At 46.9% G+C, this 20,743-nt stretch overlaps 1 protein-coding gene and 1 pseudogene across 2 annotated transcripts in view; one reads left to right on the top strand and one right to left on the bottom strand.

The window, feature by feature from the left end:
* The window catches only part of SHROOM4 (shroom family member 4), a 249,861-nt gene that overhangs the window by 193,145 nt on the left and 35,973 nt on the right, over nucleotides 1-20,743 (top strand). The window contains exons 1-3 of one of the 2 annotated variants that reach the window (XM_044389409.3): nucleotides 8,392-8,809; nucleotides 13,678-13,812; nucleotides 16,322-18,815. In XM_044389409.3, the coding sequence (XP_044245344.2) occupies nucleotides 13,757-13,812; nucleotides 16,322-18,815 (2,550 nt within the window). In that variant the 5' untranslated portion in view covers nucleotides 8,392-8,809; nucleotides 13,678-13,756. Of the gene's footprint in view, nucleotides 1-8,391; nucleotides 8,810-13,677; nucleotides 13,813-16,321; nucleotides 18,816-20,743 lie in introns of those variants that run through there. The other variant, XM_057311539.1, reaches the window with a different exon arrangement.
* LOC113266011 (U6 spliceosomal RNA) lies at nucleotides 1,544-1,643 on the bottom strand (annotated as a pseudogene).

Below are 20,743 nucleotides of genomic sequence, written 5' to 3'. Positions count from 1 at the left end.
GTTAGTCACTATACAGTACATCACTAGTTTTTGAATTTCATTTCTAAACGAATTCTCAGTGATGCTGATGCTGATCTATAGAAGAAACTTTTGAGAACCACTGTTTAGGGAAAAAGCACAGGAATTTGCAAGTGAAGAACTTGGGTTCAAGCCTTGTGTGATTTATTTCACCTCTGAGCCTGAGTTTCATCTTTCCTGAAGTGGAGTTTATAAGGTGGTTGTAAGGATTATATGGAATGTGTCTATGAAAGTTCTTTGTGAACTGTATACAAGTATTAGCAATTAGATGGCTTCACAAATGGTTCTTGCTGCCACACAACCCCACCAGATTTTCCTGTGCCTTGTCCCCTTTCCATGTGATTTTGTCCCACCAAGTTCATCAGGTGCCTGGGAAGAAACTATAGCCAAGAAGGCCTTGAGTAGTAATTTTTTTTCAACCCACTGGGCACAGCGTTGATGCTGACTTTGATTTGACCCCTCTTTTCCTTTGCCTGGTCTCCCTCCAACTTGCTCTTTATTCTTCCAGCCTTGGCCACCTCTCACAGCAAAGAACAGCTCCCAGTGTTAATATTGGGGTAAAAAACTATCAGATGGAGGGTTTTTTTTTTTTTTGGTTTTTTTGGGGGTTTTGTTGTTGTTGTTTGTTTTTTGTTTTTTGGGTTTTTTTAGTAGTAGAATAAACAAAGGAATATACTACCAAGCAGCAAAGCATTTGTTGGGGAAGCATTTTGCTAGTTGGTGGGTTCTAGGGTGATTTACTGAGGGCAAAAGCAAGATGTTTGAAAGAGTTACGTGGAATTACAAGTATAATTGCATATTCCTAACTTAAGTGTATCAGACAGTTGTATCGGACAATTGTCAGGGCAAATGATATGTCCATGTAGAATGGTGTCTTTTTCCTTTAAAAAACCTTTTCTCATTCAACAATAATGCATGTGTAGTGTAGAAAGCTTTGAAATTTTTTAAAGGTGTAAAAAGTATTAAGAGTGACCCTTAATGCCACCATATAGAGATAAATACTGACTGGTAAGATATTAGTGTATTGTATTCAGGCTTTTAATATACATATGATTGTATGTGTATATTTAGGTACATGCATATATATTTTTTGCATTGGGCTGGTACTGCATATAGGTTTGTATGCTTTTTCTTTTGCTTACCATTATATCGTGAGCCTTTTCAGGATCACTAAGTAGTCTTGAGAAACATGGTTTTTAATGGCAGACTATTATTCCTTCATGTAGATGTACAATACTTCACTTAACTCCTCCTAAATGTTGGACAGTTAGGATATTCCGGTTTTAGCATTATAAATATCCCTGCAGTAGATGACACTTCATGTACATAAATCACTGTGTGCATCTCTAATTGCTCTCTTAGGATAGAATCCTGGGAGTAGAAAAACTGATCAAAGGGTAGGAACATTTTTTAAAACAGATGTAATTCACATACCATAAAATTCAGTACTTTTGAGTGTGTAGTTCAGTAGTTTTTAGTGTAGTCACCAGGTTGCGCAACCAATAACACTGTCTAATGCCAGGGGAGAAAAATGGAGTGCTTCATAAATTTGCATGTCATCCTTTGCAGGGGCCATGCTAATCTCTATATCATTCCAATTTTAGTATATGTTGGCTGAAGCAAGCACAGTAGGAACATTTGGATGTCTCTTGCTATGGCACATTTCCCTCCAGCAAATGTGTACCCATATCCCTTCCCACCCAGCAATGCGTAAGAACGCAACTTTGCTGACACTTAGTTTAAAAATACATATAGCCAGTATCATTGAAAATGGCCTTTTACTGTTTTGTTTCTCTGATTAGCTTCTCTTTTTCTCCCACCTGAACTCTAGCTGTTCTGTGGAGACTTGTCACCCACCCTCTTCGCACACTTTACTGTGGGTAGTTATATCCGCCGCAGCATCAGCTGCCTCCTCTCGGGATAATGACTGCATGTCCATAGCCTGCCTTACACTCTTCCTAGCACTGCAGCCTCAACATTAAGCTGCTTTCTGGGCATGCCTATCTACATAATTTGACAGCCTACAAAACAAACTCCTGTCTAAAATCAAACATTTCTCCTGACGCCAGCTCCTGCTCTGACTTCCCTATCTAGATGAGCTATATGGCTGTTCTCCCATGTGCTTCATGGCCACGTTAACCCTGTTCTCTCCCCCATATTTAATTAGTAGTCCAACCTTGTTGATTCTGTCTCTCATGTCCTCCCTCCCATCCTTCCCTTCTGCTCCATCCCTGCTGTCCTGCTCTAGTTCTACCTTTTATCGTATCTGTGGTGCCAGCCTGCTCACTTCTCTGCGCCTTCAGTATTTACCCACATAATTCATCCTACTTGTGGCTACCAGAATAATCTCCCCAACACACTGCTTTTACCATGTTGCTCTCCCATCCTGGAACCTCCAAAGCCTCTCTCTTGCCTATTAGGTTATATAAAGTAAATGATTTATCCTGACACTTACGGCCCTCCGTATTCTTAACATCATTTTAATTTTACTTTCTGTGTGCCTTATAGAAACCGTACGTTCTTCATTCAGCATATTCCTGCTTTTCCCCCTCTTGTTTATGCGAAACCTGGCACAACTTCTCTAGTCTCCTCCAGTTTAAACTGAGTCTTCCAGACTTAGCTCAGAGGCGCTGTGAAGTCTTCCTTGATTAACCAGCTGTGCTTTCTCCTTTTTTAAACATTCCTTTTGTCAGCATTTCCTTCATGACATGACATTCTGGTTAGGGTTTAGTGGTTGCTTAGGTATTTCTACTCATCCCCTATCACATTATAAATTCTTTGAGCACAGGGATTATATCTTCTTCATTTTGGCAAGTCCCAGAGTACCTCTCCATTCACCTTAAATGTAGATAGAAGCTCCGTCAATGCTTGAATACAAGAATGGTGAAGCCTGCCAAAATTTTTTTTTTTAGAGCTACTAATGACTCAGTTTCGGGAATGAATTTTGTGCTAAGAAGGTACAGATGCCAGATGACCCAAATGTCATGGCTTCTTCTTTTTCCCTCACTCTCCGCATTCAATCCATCAACAAGTCCTGTCAGCTCTACCTCTTCGAGATATCTCTAATCAAGCTTCTTTTCTCTACCCTACTGCTTCCTCCCTAGAACAAACCACCATCATCTCTTACCTACAAAAGCCTTTTTAACTGGTTCCCTGGCTTCTACTCTTGTCCTACCTAAATCCATCGGTCGGGTGAGATCTTTATAAAACTTCTATCATAGTAATCTCCTGTTAACAATGTCCATTAGCTTCCCACTGCACTGAGACTTAAATGTATGCTTCTTACCTTGGCCTTTGAAAATGCCACGATCTGGCCTTGGCACTTTCACAACCTCATCTCCCACTACTGTCCCCCTAGCCCACTGTGGTCCAGCTCCACTGAGCATTGGCCCTTCCTCATTGTCATGTTTGCTCAAAGCAGAGTGACTGGGTGCTCTTGGTTCTACTGGGGTACTCACTGTTGTTGGCTATCGTCCTAAGGCCTCATCTCCTTAGTAGTGGAGATGAATTGAAGAGTGACCAGAAGTAATTCTAAGGGCTTTGAGACTTGACTCGGGGGAAACCTCTGTGGGTTCCCTCATCCCCCTGAAAAGTAGTATCTCTAATACTGAGTTTGAGTGGAAGAAGATATTTGGCTTCAAGGGAGAAGAAAGGAAATCTTGTATTATTCCCATAACCTCCTTCCCATGGGATATGACAAATATTACTAATAGAAACCAGAGCTGGAGGACAAACATCCTCCACCTTCTTTATCACTCTGGGTGTTAGTTTAGGAAATTGGGCATCACAGCAGAAGCTGACTCAGAAGATGTTGCTCTGTGAACCTGTTGTCATTTTCCCTGTGTGCTCTCCAGAAGTCTCCCTCTGGCCTCTGGTGGGGCACTCTTAGCTTTTGTATATACAGGAAAGTGAGAAAAACTCTCTTTCATTACTCAGATCCTTGACTTGCTCCCCTTGCTTCTAAAAGCTGTGAAATATGCAGTCAGCCTCCTTGCCTTTGGAATCACTGACAAGAAGCAGTCTATGATGGGTATGTCTTATTAGACTATACCTAGAAAAACTAAAATATGCTCTCCAGCCCACTCTGAAAGAGAATTCCAAGTACTATGTTTCTAAAGTACTAAGCACTTTTTTAGCCCCTAATATTTGCAAGGCTCTCCTGCATAATTCACAGTTTGCTTCTTTCCAACCTTGGTTAGAAAAAGAGGTGTTGGGGCACCTGGGTGGCTTGGTCAGTTAAGCGTCTGCCTTGGCTCGGGTCATGATCCCAGGGTCCTGGAATTGAGTCCCGTGTTGGGCTCCCTGCCCAGTGGGGAGCCTGCTTCTCCTCTCCTCCCTGCATGTGCTCTCTCTCACTGTCTCCGTCTGTCTCTTTCTCAAATAAATAAAATCTTTGGGAAAAAAAAAAGAAAAGAAAAAGAGGTGTCCCCGTGTTTTAAAGATTCCAATGTGAAAATGGATACATGAAAACAGAAGGTCAAATATAAAGGCCCCAATCAAATGAGGTATCACTGTCTACTTGGAGAGCCAAAAGGCACCCCCTGACACACACCACAGCATTTGAGGGAGTCTTTCTTTCTACCACAGCATTCCCTTTCTTATTCCCTACCCTGGATTTCCTTTAGGTGGAGGGTGGAGAGGAAGACCCAGCAGATTTACACGAAAGAACTTGACCTGAGAATTCAGAGAAGTGAGGGGAGGTTGGAGGAAGTGCAGAAGGTGGGGTAGCAGAAGGATACCAAAGCCCTTTTTACATAAAATGCCCACATTTCAGATGACCCAAATTATAACTCTCCCAGACTGATGAGAAAGCCACTGTTGTAGAAGTCTTTAAAATTACACATACATTCACACACACTTACACACACACACACATACGTGTATGTGTTCCCCCTTGGTTTGGTCTATAATAAGAAAAGGTCTGTGGGTCACCAGGAAGCAAGGTCCCCCACTAACAGTGGGGTGTGAGTGGGCCTCCATAGCTCTGTATTCCTCCATGGTGATCAAGCTGCTTTTCCCCTATTTTGACAGATAAACAAGCCGTGCATTGTTCTGTCCACCGGTCTGTGTGCAGGCTTCCCTTCCTGCTGTTTGGGCCAGAATGAGCTTGGACTCCTTCATGTGGGGCAGGTGGAATGTGCTGTTCAGGGGGAGGCTGGAAGAACTGTAGAAAGTAAACAGAGCTAATCAAGGACACTCTTTTGTGCTTCTCCTTATCTAAACACTTTCAAAAGAGGGAAGAGCTTGCAGTAGGTTATGGCCCAGACCTCGGATTAAACACAGTCTCCAGCAACACAGGCCATATTTTCCTTCTTGCCCTGGATTGGGGCAGAGCCATGTTTCTCTCTCTCTGTTTGCCTCTAAGTATTGCTTGACAGGTCTGCTGGGAGCCAGGCTCAGAGACAGGTATGCTGTCAGAAGATACTGGGGGGGGGGCCTGGGTGGCACAGTGGTTAAGCGTCTGCCTTCGGCTCAGGGCGTGATCCCGGCGTTATGGGATCGAGCCACACATCAGGCTCCTCCGCTATGAGCCTGCTTTTTCCTCTCCCACACCCCTGCTTGTGTTTCCTCTCTCGCTGGCTGTCTCTATCTCTGTCAAATAAATAAATAAAAATCTTTAAAAAAAAAAAAAAGAAGAAGATACTGGGGGGACAGCCCACTAAGGCACTCGTTCCTGAATTTTTCAGCCTCCCTCTCTTAATCTCTCACAAGTTTTGACCGGAGGACTCCTCTGGAAGCTAGCTTCTGGCTTATGTGCCACTTTCACCCGTATGTGCCCATCCTCCTCTTGCACCCATGCCCAGTTCTTATTTTCTGAGTGCTTGGAAAAGAAATAGTCATCTTGGTATGCCTGGGTGGCTCAGTCGGTTAAGCGTCTGCCTTCGGCTCAGGTCATGATCTCAGGGTCCAGGGATCGAGTCCTGCATCCGACTCCTTGCTCAGCAGGGAGCCTGCTTCTCCCTCTGCCTTTCTCTCTCCCTCTCTCTCTTTCTGACAAATGAATAAGTAAAATCTTTAAAAAAAAAAAAGAAGCAGTCATCTTTACCTTCCCCCAAACATAAGAGGTTATACTTGGTCACATAATCTGGAACTCAACACTGCTAAGGGAGAGGATGCCCCTTTTACACCCCTCCCCCAGCCTCTTTCCCAAATCCCAGATTGGCCAAACTGCTTGTGTTCCTCTTTTATCTTCCTTTGCCTACAGATTTTTCAAGTATATGCTGTCTGTGCCCACCTGCCCATCCTATCACCTCATCTGTGACTCCCCAACTCATCAGCCCACCCTGCCTCCCCTACCTCAGCAATCCCAGGAACATGATTGCACCTTTCATCATAATTTCCTCAACCTCACCTGGCTACTGAGAGGGCCAGACTACTATCAAACTCTTTGTTCTTCATTTTATTAGGAAGTGGGGATCAGCAGGCCTCATCAGGGAAGCACTGTTGGGCGATGGGTTGCTGAGTGGAAGGAGGAAGGCACTTGGTGACCAGAAGATTAGGGAAGGCCGAGTAATGACACGAGAAGAAACTGCTTATCCTGATGCTTTTTCGGGCCAGGGGTTATCCTTTCATGTACTGTTAATAGTACTGCATCGTGTATTGTCAAAGACTGGTGATCACCCCAGCAACATCACCATTACTGTAGAGCTTGTTAGAAAGTCAAATCTGGAGCCTGCTCTAGACCTACTGACTCGGAATCTGCATTTTAACAAGATGGCCAGGCTATTTGTATGCCCACTAAAGTTTGAGAAGCTCTGCTCTAGATTACTAGATTTGGCTTTTGAACATTCTTTTATTATTTTTTTTAACTTTTTATTAAATTTTGTATTCAATTCCAGTGTAGTTAACATATAGTGTTATATTAGTTGCAGGTGTACAATATAGTGATTCGACACTTCCATATAACCCCCAGTGCTCATCCCATCCCAAGTGCACTCCTTACTCCCCATCTCCTATTTCACCCATCCCCCACCCACCTCCCCTCTGGTAACCATTGGTTTTGAACCTTCTTTTAACTAGTCCTTTCATCTTCATTTGGATTGAAAAAGTTATTTTTCTTGCTATTAACAGTACTTTGCTCATTATTATTTGGGGTAGAAGATAATATTAACAGGAGGGACCATTTATTGAATGCCTGCAGGTGAGAAAATGGAAGCTCTGTGACATGCCCAAGGCCAAACAAGGAGTGAACAGTACAGCTGAGACTCCAAGCCAGATTGATATGCCCATAAAATCCCCAGCCTTTCCCTATACAGTACTAACTACCAAAGGAGAGGCTATGGGCTCCTTTGGATGGCACCTGCCTTTGTGGGAATAGACAAAAGTCAACCCAGACTTCCCTAAGGCAGTATAGAGGGAAGCCAGGGGAAGAGGCCTCCAGGCATGATTTCCCCAGAGAGGAATGGCCTGGGCATACTTCTTCTCCTGAGGGGGCTCACGTCAGCCCTCTTGAGCCAGAAATTCCTGGAATTAGGACCAGGGGCCAAAGGAAACTGGAATGGGGATCAAGAGTATTATGAAGGGAAACCCCCAACTCTAAATCGCTGAGAGAAATTAAACTCTGATGCCTAATTTGGGGATTGGGGTATACAACAAACTCATGTGGGGCTGCTCTGCTTTCTGGCTATCGCACAGGTCAGTGAGGACATCATCTGAAGCCCCAGCCTGGGGCCCAGGACTCTTACATCCTAGCATGCTATAGCTGGAAGCGTTGTTTGTTTCAGTGGAGCCCAATGTTTTATTTTGCAGAGAGGAAACAGAAGCTCAGAGAGGGGGAGTAAATTGTCAGAGGTCACAGCAAATTCATGGCAGAGCCAGGGATGCTGACTCCAAGCACCACTATTCTGGACTTGGGGTCTCTGCTGTGAAATGAAGTTTTCTTTGGATCTGCTCAGGTGCCCACAAGAAGTGCAGACCCTGTAAAATACGACCGAGACTGGTTTGTAAGTCTTTCTGTCTCAACAAGACCTTCCCCTTGGAAAATCTCTAGGTCACTTGCCCCCAGCTATGTAAAATAAGCTGTAGCCCTTCCCACTTGCTCTTCTGGACCTGGAGGCCACTAGGCTTGGCCGATCCAGGCTTCCCTTTGCTGGGGCCCAGAGGACCTACGGAGATAGCTGGGTGGGGTCAGCTCAGTTCAGGAAGCACAGGAATTCTTTTAAGTGTATGTGTCTGGGGTATTTTTCTCTCTCACTTACGTGTATTTTTAAAAATTCTTTTTAGACACTCACTTTATCTTTCCCAAACATCATTTCCTTGCTCCTTTCCTGAGTTCTAGCAGTGGCTGGGGGCCCAGCTTCCTTATTGGCCCCTGAGCTGTGGAAGGGGGTGGGCCAGGGCCCAGAGGAGGCTGGAGTAGGGAACAGGGGGGCTGTTTATGCTGCTGGAACTGCCTTTCATCCTTCCCTTTGCCACCAGGGTGCTGGCTGGTTTCTGGAGCAGCGTCTTCACTCTCGTCCCACTCTCTGACACTGGCTTTCAGTCCCTCCGGCTGTGGCCACATCTAGGTCCAACGGCTGATGGCCATACGTTGCCTTCAATGCTACTCCTCTCTGTTCTTGGAACTGGGACCTGACTGTGCCTGAGCTCCTTGGATCACACTCAGGAGCTGGGGCTGATGGCCCCTCATCTCAGGAGGTCTTAACAGGAAGGCAGATGGGTCCCAGCTAAGAGAAGATCCAGCCTGCAGAAAGGAGCCCTGGGGGCTGGCTGTAGGGGTTGTTGGGCACCTGAGCTGGCTGGATACCCAGCTTTCTCTGAAGCCATCTCCCCACCAGGGGCAACTTCCATGGTAGGTACTGCTGGTAGTCGTGGCTGCCACCCCTCCCCCCCATTCTGCTTTCTTTCTCCAATATCCCTTTCTTTCTGCTCCCCAAGAAAGTAACTTTGGGGTAATGAATGGTTGGGTACCTGAGCCAGCCTTGGGAGAAAGGGCTGGCCACTGGCGCCATTCCTTCCATGGCTAGGCCTGGAGCTGCATGGTTGGTGGTTGGCATTTTCTTGCCTCTCTGCTTATTTCCCTTCATCCCTCTTCCCCACTGCCTAAAGAGGGTATGGTTTAAACTCTGGGACCACCAAGACTTTCCTTTTCTGACTGCTTCTTGTGGAAATAGCAAGGAGAAGCCTCAGATATGCAAGCTCATTGAGACAGGTCCCTCTTTGGGGAGGAAGGGTCATGTGGCATCCTAGAAAGGACTGGAGGTTCTAAGCCTCATCCTCATGGCAAAGCAATTTCAGCTTTCTGAAATTGGCAAAGCGATTCAGCTTTCTGTGTCTCTGTTTCCTCATCTGGAAAGTGGGGATAATAATAGCTTTTACTGATAAGGTTGGAGTGAGGACAGAATCAACTAATGGATACAAAGTGCTTAGTGCCTGGCACATCTTAAGTATTCAATAAATGGTCCCTGCTGTTATTATTTTTTTTTGAGTTCATGGTATGTCAGGTACTATGCCAAGTGATTTCACACACCCGATTGCTTTTAATCCAGGCTATAACTTGTGAGTGAGGGATAGTTATCTTCCTCATTTTACAGATAAAGAATCTACAACTCAGGGAAGTGACTTGCCCAAGGTCACACAGCTAGGAGTGGAAAGTAATTATAGACTGTCTCCAATTAGGAATAATACTAGACCAAGTATCAGACACTATAGATAGTTTCCTCTTCTTTCCCAAACTAGGGCTAAAAGGCCCCAGCTCTAGCTGCAGTTCCTCTGCTGGGGTTTTTCTTTCCCCAGTTTGTGGTTTTCTCCCCATGGTCCCAAAGCCCCCACTGCCTTGCTTCTGTCTCCTTTGGGATTGTTACCTATTCCTGGAGAAACCCTAGAGAGTAGGGGCCTTTGTAAGCTATGTTTCAAAGTGTGACAAGGGAGTGATGTAACAGAACCTTGACAGTGGGTAGACGAATCCAGTGGGAGTACACTTGAACCATCGAGAAGGTCAAGTCTGAGCTGATAACCCTTGTTACAGACTATGTACTATTTATTGACCACTTGTTATGCATCAGTCTGTGTCTCAGATGCTTTGAGAATATTATCCTTATTCCTCACAATAACCCAGCCAAGTAAGGATTATTGTTCCCTTTTTCAGATAAGAAAATCGAAGCTCAGATGGGTTAAGTGACATGTGTAGAGTCACACATCCAAAGTGGTAGAGTTAGGATATGAACCAAGATCCATCTACTCGTGTCTGTCTCCTTACTTACTGGCCTGATACAGTTGGTGTGATGAAATGACAATAAGTAATATAAAAACATTATATTATTATGGGCCAAATTGCAAGGACTGGATTACTAAGGACAAACACCCAGGAGGATATGGTACTTGAGCAGTACCTTGAAGAACAGGTGGGATTCAGATTGACAAAATGAGAGGGGGATTCCAGGCCAAGGGGACAGAGCAATAATTAAAATTGGCTGAGGGCTTACCAGACTTTCTTCTAAGCAGCTGACATGCATTATCTCATTTGTTCTTTACAACCGCATGTATTAGATATTTTATGTGCTCCACCTCCAGAGCCTGGGCCAAATTCTACTGGAAAACCAACAGCAAAGGCACAAAGTTGGTTGCAGGACGTGATTGGAGCACAGCCATGGGAGACTGGGCTGGGTGGGTAAAGCTATCTTATAGACGGCTTTGAAAGTCAGATCCAGTTTATATTTGATGCAGAACAGGGTAAGAAATACGGAGCCAGGGAAGATTCTTGAATAGGTGAGTGCCACAATTCAATTGGTGTTTGACATGGTATGATCTAAAAGCAATGACTGGAGGGGCGCCTGGGTGGCTCAGTCAGTTAAGCATCTGCGTTCGCTCAGGTCATGATCCCTGGGTCCTGAGATCGAGCCCCACATTGGGCTCCCTGCTCAGTGGGGAGTTTGCCTCCCTCCCTCACTCTCCCCCCTACTCATGCTCTCTCTCCTTCTCAAATAAATAAAATCTCAAAAAAAAATAAAAGCAATGACTGGAGGTGGAATAAGGGGAGCCTGGCTGGGAGACTGACACAGTATTTTGGATATGAAATGTTAAGGGCCTGGACTAGAACAGAAGGTGTTGGTGGAAAGTTCTGTGGAGGAAAAGTGTGATTATGTGCAATAGTCTCAATGAAAATGGAGAGAGAGAGAGAGACCAGAAAGATATAAAAGAAGACTCAGTAGCACTCAGTGAGGGATTAGATGGTTGGGGAGAAGGTGGTATCAAGGCTGACCACCCAAATGTAAACCCTGGACTCAAAAGAACTTCAGAAATCCTGGTTATGATTTGCTGCAACATGGACGGCACTGGAGGAGATAATGCTAAGTGAAATAAGTCAAGCAGAGAAAGACAATTATCATATGATTTCTCTCATCTATGGAACAGAAGAACTAGGAAGATCGGTAGGGGAAGAAAGGGATAAAGAAGGGGGGGTAATCAGAGGGGGAATGAAGCATGAGAGATTATGGACTCTGAGAAACAAACTGAGGTCTTCAGAGGGGAGGGGGGTGGGGGAATGGGATAGGCTGGTGATGGGTAGTAAGGAGGGCACGTATTGCATGGTGCACTGGGTGTTATACGCAACTGATAAATCATCGAACTTTACATCAAAAACCAGGGATGTACTTACTGTATGGTGACTAACATAATATAATAAAAAATATTATTATAATAATAATAAAAAAAGAAATCCTGGTTATGGAAGAAGGGCCCCAAATAAGGGAGGTACCCTGTTCTCCATTGTATCTTTCCTCAGTGCCTAGCAGCATAGGACATAGTAGACACGCATGGCTCATAGTGTGTAGCAGTACATAGTACTTCCATGAGCTGCTTTATACATAGTTGCTAATGGGTGACTGCCACCTGAGAGTAGCTGGAAGGATTTCTAGCACCATGGCTTTGTGCGTGAGACGCTGGAACAGGTCCCCCACCTCCTCCCCCACCAAGGTCTTCTTGTGTCTCGAGCCTCCCTGCTGGGCACTCTGAAACCCATAATAGAACACTCTAGTTAAAAGTGGGGGCCTCACTTGGCTTTCTTCCCCACAAATCCTAGCCAGTGCTGCTGACCTGTGGCTCTGGTTCCTGAACTTTGACAAGCAGCTTCCCTTGCCCTTCCTCTCACACCTCCTTGTCCGTGTCTGGCATGTTACCACTCAAACCATTTTTTTCCCCAGCAAGGCCATTCTCCTCAGGACTACCTTTTTAGGCCTTGGGCCTCTAGACCCGTGCACTGCTGGGATTTTCTGTGTTTCCGCTGGGGTGAGGGGCATTCCCAGCTAGGATAGAATCCAGCTCAAGTCTATCCACCACTGCTCCTGGGAGGTAGAGAGCTGATTTATCACACTAGATAACAAGCTTCTTCAAAACAGGGCCGCTTATCCTAGTCAACTCTGTACCCTCAGTGTCTAGTATGGAGCTTGCCACAGTAAATGACTGCATAAATTAATAAAGAAGCTCTCTCTCTCTCATCTCCTTCTTTGTCATCTTTTTCTCTTACTCTGTCATTCATCTCTCTATCACCCATTTCTCTTTATTATGTATTTCTCTACAATCTCTCTCAGTTTTCTCCCTTTCTGTCATTTGTTTTTCTTGGTATCCTCTCTCACTCTTATCTCTATCATATACCTGGTCCTTCTGACATCTGTCTTTTTCTTGCTTGCTTGCTTGCTTGCTTGTGTGCTTGCTTTCTCTCTCTCCCTCACCCACCTCATCAGTCTCCTCCTAATCTTCTGGCATGACCGATGTCCCACGTGTGCTCTGCCCTTCCCCATGTCATTCTTCCCCCACTTGCAAGGGCAGCGTCTCTTCACAGGAAATATACCAGAGGACAGGAATGGGTCTTGCCTGAGCTGCTCAGTGCAAGAGGATGGCTGCAACCTTGAGCACCAGGCAGACCCTGTGGTTGCATCCAAGGCCTTGGCCTCAGACCTATTTCCCTTTATGTACGCCTGCCATGTTAAGCAGCCAGTCTCCTCTGTCAGCCTCACCCTGCGCCCTTCACCACTTTGTGCTATGTTCCTTGGCAGGAGTTGGGGCTCCTTGCCCCCCTCTTTGCCTGTAAACGCGGGCATCTCATCTCTGTGCCCATCTTATCCTTCACTCTCTCAGGGCCTTCACCAGGCTTCATTTGAATTAGCTCCCTCACTCTTACTCATCTGTAAGCTCTCGAGGGCTGAGACTGTGTTTGATCCCCAGAGCTATGCACAGACGGTACATATGACAAATGCTTATCTAATGAACAAGTGAAAATTGGAGGATTTGCAGCCTCGTGTTGACTTGTTTGAACTTCTCAATCACCTGCCTCTTCTTTTCTCAGAGAAAAATGGGAAAACTGACCAGATTGATTTCTTGTTTCTCAAAGAAAACTTAGGGTAGCTCACTGTTTACTGGGCGGCAGTACTCATTTCTTCCACAGGTACTTACTGAGCATCTACTACTGCTGTCTGTGCTTGGGATACACCCATGAGCAAAACAGCCCGGCGAAACCAACATTCTCTATAGCCACACCTCACCCTCAGGATGAAGGAGATTTGAGTGCTGGGAGCTGAGGAGGGCCACTAAGATTCCTATATCAGCTCCTTGCAAGATGTTCTACTTCATTTAAGGGAAAGAGGGGGTGGGGGAGGAAGCTGCATGGGAAGTGATTTCAGCTCTGGTTCCCTAAGCTGACTTCCTGTCCCTTTCTTGCTGTAGGAGAAACGCCCCTGTCAGTAGGCCGCACTCATGGCATGTGGCCAAGCTGCTGGAGGAATGCCCTGAAGCGGCCACCACCATGCATTTCCCTTCTGAAGCCTTCAGCTTGTCCTGGCATTCCGGCTGCAACACGAGGTGAGTCTAGAATCCTCCCCCTCAAGATGGGCTGGAGGATAGACAGCCTGGCCATGCCTCCTCTTCTGCTCTAGTCCCCTTTGGATATTGCCAAGCCTAGAGTGCTGTAATGGAAAATGGAGTGGGAATCCATAGTCCCTGGGTTCTAGTCCTTGGCTACTTACTGCTAATTCTCTGTGACTTTGGGACAGTCCCTTCCCTTCTAGAAAATGTTTCCTTGAAGTACTTACCTCACGTGGCTTGCAAGACACCACACTCTCCTGCTTCTCATCCTACTTCAATGGCTGCTCCTTTGCAGTCTTTTCCCCTGGTTCTTCTGCACCCCTCCCCCACCATCTCTTAATGCAGGGGGCGCACCGGGGCTCAGTACTGGTCCTCTTCTCTAGCTACAGTGACTCACTGGTGATCTCATCCAGAGTTCATCAGCTCTGTCACAGAGCCAAAGCCTTCAGGCGGGGCACCTCCCTGAATAACGAGGTCTACTTGCCATGAGGATCTCTCAATTCAGTGGGCCTGGTATTGCCTATTGTCAAGACAGCTGCCCAGAAGAGACAGAGAACTATTTCTGCGAAAACTCAGAGCGAGCAAAGATGACCTTTCCCTTCCACAGCAAGATCTTCCCTCTCAGGAGGAATTTCTGTGGATGAGGCTCAGGGAAGCCACGTGTTGGGTTTGCCCCCAGTCAATGACTTTATTTGGCATCGGAAGACAGGGGCTCCGAGCAGAGGCGGAGGCAGTTTTGTTCTGGAAGAATACACTGAAACGTATTCTGAGCTTGGCTCCCGTTTGAGTGGGTGTGTGGTTGTTTGCAGCAGGAAGGGTGGTAGGATGGATGGCATGGCAGCTTCCCTTGCCAACAAGGAATTGATGGATTCTTAGCCCAGGGATCAAGTGAGCAGAGTGGCTAAGGGGCGAGCAGGGAGCAAGGATTAAGGAAGGCTGATCTGAGGATGTGTGGGCCCCTGCCACTGCTCAGTTCTGGCTTTCTGAACTGTGGCCTTTCTGAGAATAGTCTGCGACCTCTGGGGTTCTAGTCATAGGGAGTTACTGGCATGACTTGGCTCACTTTGGCTCTCTTTGTGGGAAATGGTACTTAAAATTCAAGATTGTGTCTGATCCCGGTCCCTTCCTTGGTCTCCCTGGTTTGGCTTTGCTGTGGGGGATGAGGGAGGGATGGGTAGACAGCAAATCTAATGTCAACACTAGTGGTACAGAGGGTGCTGATAACAATTGCAATTAAAACAAAAAGCAAAAGAGAAGCAGCTAGCACGTACTGAACCTTTTCTAGGTGCCTGGGCTGTGACAAGAGCTTTATATTTATTAACTGATTTCACCCACAAAGCAACCCTCTGATACAGATATTATTTTTAGTCCCATTTTTAAAAAGGTTTTATGTTTTTATTTGAAAGTGAGAGAACGAGAGAGAGAGCGTGAGCAGGGGCAGAGGCAGAAGAAGACTCCCCACTGAGCAGGGCGCCCGATGCTGGACTCTATCCCAGGACCCTGAGATCATGACCCGAGCCAAAGGCAGACACTTAACCAACTGAGCCACCCAGGTGTCCCATATCAGTCCCATTTAACAAATATCATAGCAGAAGAGCTCTGCTTCGTTGGCACCTTCATGAGCTGGTCAGGTTACTTCACTAAGCGTGATTTTTTGCCTGCAAGGTGGGGATAATAATCTCTCCCCTTCAGTTTGAAATGAGCCATTGTAAAGTGCCTGGCACATTGTAGGCCCTTGGTAAATGGTCAGGCTTACTAGTATCAAGAAGAAGAGAACAGGGGGTTGCCGAAATTCCGGCCCTGTCTGGGTCACAGGCTACAGCTGGGTGATACTGAGAAAAATCACCTCCTCAGAATCACTTCCTTTTGCAGGGCTTGCTTTACTCCAGCAGTTCTCAAAAGTGTGGTCCCTGGACCAGCAACGAGTACCAGCATCACCTGGAAACTTGTTAGAAGGACAAATTCTCAGGATCTACCCAGACATAGCATTCGGGGGGTGGGACCCAGGAACCCGGGTTTGTACGAGCCCTCCCTGCACTCCTGATGCACACTCAAACTCAGCAGCCACTGATTTACAAAATGGGCTGGCTGAAATTGAATCAACCCTTTAGAGCCCCTCTCTGATACTAATATTCTATGATTGTCTCTCCTGGCAGAGAGCCACATGCTGACTCCCTAAGGACAGTGACAGGCCAGAAGCAATTCTAGACTCACTGGCGGCAGGGAAACAGCATAAGCCGCAATGGAGTTCTTACACTTTTAGTCTTTGGGATCTTGCCCTCTCCTGCTCCCATACATTGTTTTGTCTCCCATTTTACCACATCTCTGTGGCGCCCCTGTGACCATATCTTTCGCTGTTTCCCTTCCTTCCTTTGTGGCCATCTCCTTCTTATTTGTGGCATGGGTGCCTCTGGGTTGCTCTGCCTTCTCCCATGACAGGGCTGGCCGAGCTGGGAAAGGGATCTGGTAATTTGGCTGACTAACCAGTGTGCCCTGTGTCTTGCAGTGACGTGTGTGTGCAGTGGTGCCCACTCTCCCGCCACTGCAGCACTGAGAAAAGCAGCTCCATTGGCAGCATGGAGAGCCTGGAGCAACCGGGCCAAGCTACCTATGAGGGCCACCTCTTGCCCATTGATCAGAACATGTACCCCAACCAGCGTGACTCAGCCTATAGCTCCTTCTCAGCCAGCTCAAATGCCTCCGACTGTGCCCTTTCCCTCAGGCCAGAGGAGCCAGGCTCTGCGGAGTGCCTCACACAAGGCCCGGGGCCAACTAAAGCCCCTAATGGCCGGCCCAGCGTGGCCGAGCCCTCAGGAGGTAGCCGGCGCACCAACGGGGGCCACCTGACTCCCAGCTCCCAGATGCCATCCCGCCCGCAGGAGGCCCACCACTCAGCGCCTGCCAAGGCTGCCAGAGGCCCGCCGCAGCCTCCCGTGAGGCGAGATAGTCTTCAGGCCTCCAGAGCCCAGCTCCTCAATGGAGAGCAGCGCAGGGCTTCTGAGCCTGGGGACTCCTTGCAGCAGAAGGAGAAAGTGAGCTTAGACACCGTGCTATCCCCGAGGAACCCTAACAGGTTCTGCTGCCTCAGCGAGCAAGACCAAGTGACAAACAAGGGCCATCAGAACTGTGAGCTCAGCCAAGCTCCTGAATCCAGCCAGCAGAGCTCTGAGCATCTACTGATGGAGGCCTCAGCCAAAGCCGTTGGATTCCCAAAAGTGTATGACAAAGCTTCCGGCATAGATTCCAGCCCACTCAACAAGGCTTCAGCAGAGCTAGCTAAGGCTCCTTCGTTTGGCAGCCCTCCACACCTCACAGGACCCACAGGGCATCGCCATAGTGCCCCGGAACAGCTGCTGGCATCCCACCTACAGCAGGTACACCTTGATACCAGGGGAAGCAAGGGCCAGGAGCTCCCAGCCGGGCAGGATGGCCACGAGTGGACTCTGTCACCTTTGCACAGCAGCCACACAGGGAAGAAAAGTCCATGTCCCCCTACAGGAGGAACCCAAGAGCAGCCCAGCAAAGAAAGAAAGGCCAGGAAAGTGGATGATAGGCCTTTGGGTTCAGGGCACCAGAGCCCCAGCTGTTCCCCACACGGAGAGGCTGACAGACACCCTCCAGAAAAAGGTTTCCAGGACCCAAACAGAGCATGCCGAGCCGGCAGCGAACTAGCCAGCCAGCAGCCCTCTGCCTCTGGCTCCCTTGTTCCACAAACCAGGGCTTGTTCGTCAACTGCTAAAGGAGCTGGCAGCACAGAGGCCACCGAAGAAGGGGCCAGTGAACCCAAGGAATGTGGCCGGGTGGGAGGTAGGCGGAACGGAGGGCCCCGGGGCCGCTCAATCCAAAACCGGCGGAAGAGTGAGCGTTTTGCTACCAATCTGCGTAATGAAATCCAGAGGAGGAAGGCCCAGCTGCAGAAAAGCAAGAACCCCTTGGTGCAGCTGTGTGACACTAAGGAACCGGTGGAGGAGACCGAGGAGCCCCTAGAAAGTACTCCACTTCCTGCTTCTAACTCAGCTCTTCTGTCTTCATATAAAAAGCCACCAAGTCCAAGAGACAAGCTCTTCAACAAGAGCGTGATCCTCAGGGCTCGGTCATCCGAGTGCCTCAGCCAAGCCCCGGAGGGCCGTGAATCTAGGACAGGCTTGGAGGGACAAATAAGCCCTGGCCAGAGGCCTGGCCAGCCCTCTGCGGGCCTAAGCACCTGGTGGAAAGCATCTGACCCCTCCTCCTCAGACTCTGAGAAAACAAATGTTCACCGTGGAGTCCGTGGAGGTCACTGGAGATGGTCTCCAGAGCACAATGTGCAGCCACATGTGGCGCTAGCCATGGAAGGCCCTCCTAACCCAGGTGACAGCAAGGAACTGAAGGCTTCGACGGCCCAGGCTGGGGAGGAAGCCGTCCTCCTGCCCTTTGCAGACAGAAGAAAGTTCTTTGAAGAGAGTAGCAAATCCTTATCCACATCTCATTTGCCGGGTTTAACCACTCATAGCAATAAGACTTTTACCCAGAGACCAAAAGCTATCGACCAAAACTTCCAGCCGATGAGCTCCAGCTATAGGGAATTGAGGCACCATCCGATGGACCAGTCCTACCATTCCACAGACCAGCCATATTGTGCCCCAGACCAGTCATATCATTCTCTGTCACCCCTTCAGTCAGAAACTCCCACCTACTCAGAATGTTTTGCAAGCAAAGGTCTAGAACAATCCATGTGCTGCAAACCACTGCACTGCAGTGATTTCGATTACCGCAGGACCTGCTCTTACTCCTGCAGCGTCCAGGGAGCCGTCGTCCATGAGCCTTGCGTTTATTGTTCCGGGGAGCTCTGCCCTGCTCTGCGGAAGAGAAACATGATGCCAAACTGCTACAACTGTCGATGCCACCACCACCAGTGCATCCGGTGCTCAGCTTGCTACCATAATCCCCAGCACGCGGGCCCTGAGGACGGCAGCCTGGCGCCTGGCAACGCCTGGAAGCCCAGGAAGCCGACAGTGCAGGTGAGGCCTTGGTTCTTGGGTGGGTTTGCTTTGTTATTCTCTTGGTGAGGAGAAAGCGAGGGAGATCATTGGGAAATATCACAGTTACAATCCCTTGAAACCGTATAGACCCTGGCTTCACCGAACGGTAGCTTCGGGACCCTGGGCAAGACGCTCAGCCACCAAAATTGCAGTTAACCCGTCTTGAGGGATGAGAGAAAATAACTTTTTTTTTTCTTCACAAAACAGGGACAGAACTGGGACTTGTATCCTGACTGTAAAATGGGTATCTGAGTGGCCTTAAGCAGGTCGCATGATTTTGAAAGGGCAAAAAGAGAATTTTTGCCTCATAAAATGGCCAGTACTGAGAAAAGTCTTATTACCTCATCTCTAAAGAGGAGGACAATAATGGCTGCCTCATAGATCACTTGTAAGGCTCAAAACAGGCCCAGTGCCTGACAAAATAGCACTTATTCCCTTCCATTTCCTGCTTACAAACTACTTGGAGCTGCAAACTTTGCAAATGTCCCCCAGGTTCTGCTTTTACAGATTTGATCTGTCTGGTTTTCTAAAGAACAAATCCTTATGCCCTTTTCCAGCCTATCTTTGCCAGAGACCCAGGGCTAGACTAGCTGTCGCTATACTCTGGTTATGACCTACCACCTCAACACAGGCCCCTGCCACATTCCTGCTCCGTGGCTTCCCTAGCACCACCTTTTGGCTGGTGCACTCAAATCAGAAGTTAATCCCTGTGTCGAACTGTTATTGCATAGGCAGACACTTCTGAATGACTCAGTGTCTGACATTTCTCAATACAAATTCTTCGAAAAAAGGAACCTTAGGGGTCAAAGAAGCCTCACACAAAAGTGTATATACTATTCCTTTTATGTAACATTCTAGAACAGCTGTTCGGTGGGAAACAAGTTCAAAACAGTGGTTACCTATGGAAGGTGCCACGGAGATTGAGCGGGAAAAGGCACGAGGGAACTTTGTCAGATGGTGATAATGTTCTGTATCTTTGTAAGCGTTTGAGTCACACAGGTGTATGCATTCATGAAACCTCAACAAATGTACACTTAATATTCGTGCATTTCACTGGAGGTAAATTTTGCCTAAAAACATTATAAACAAATATCAAACTTTATTTAATGATAAGTATGCTGAAGTTTTTGAGCTATATTGATGTACACAGCTTACAGTTTTCAGCATACAAATGTTGCGTGTATTTTGTTATTTATCCTTAGGATTTCATGTTGTTGATGTTATTTTAAATAGTATTGTTTTCTTAATATCAAGTTCAAATTCATTGTTAATACTATGTGGAAATGCAATGTAATTCTGTATGTTGGCCTTGTAGACTGCAACCTTGCAAAACCCACTTATTAGTTCTGGTAGCTTTGTGGTAGATTTTTAAAGATTTTCTACATAGGCAATTATGTCATCTGCAAAAGAAATTGGCTTTTATCTTCCTTTCCGTTGTGTATGCCTTTTCGGGGGGGAGGGCTTACTGCACCACCTGGGACCTCCAATACAATGTTTGGTAGAAGTGGTAAGTGTGGGTAGTGTTGCTTTGTTCCTCATCTTGCTCTATTAAGTTTGGTGTGAGCTATAGGTTTTTTGTAGATGCCCTTTGGCAGGTTGAAGAAATTCCTTTTCATTCCTAGTTTGCTGAGAACTTTTATCAGGAGTGGATGCTGGATTTTTAAAAATGCTTTGTCTATATCTACTGAAATGATCCTAGTTTTCTCTTTTACTCTATTGATATGGTGAATTATAATTGATTGGTTTTTGAAATAAGAACCAGACTAGCGTTGCCAGATTAAATCCTACTTGATCATGACATAGTATCCTTTTTATATGTTACTAGATTTGATTTGTGAATATTTTGTTAAGGATTTTTGTGTTTATGTTAATCAGGGATTTTAATCTGTAGTTTTCTTTTATTGTCC

Source organism: Ursus arctos, chromosome X, assembly GCF_023065955.2.
Source record: "Ursus arctos isolate Adak ecotype North America chromosome X, UrsArc2.0, whole genome shotgun sequence".
Taxonomy (NCBI): domain Eukaryota; kingdom Metazoa; phylum Chordata; class Mammalia; order Carnivora; family Ursidae; genus Ursus; species Ursus arctos.
This window is presented reverse-complemented; position numbering and strand designations above follow the sequence as displayed.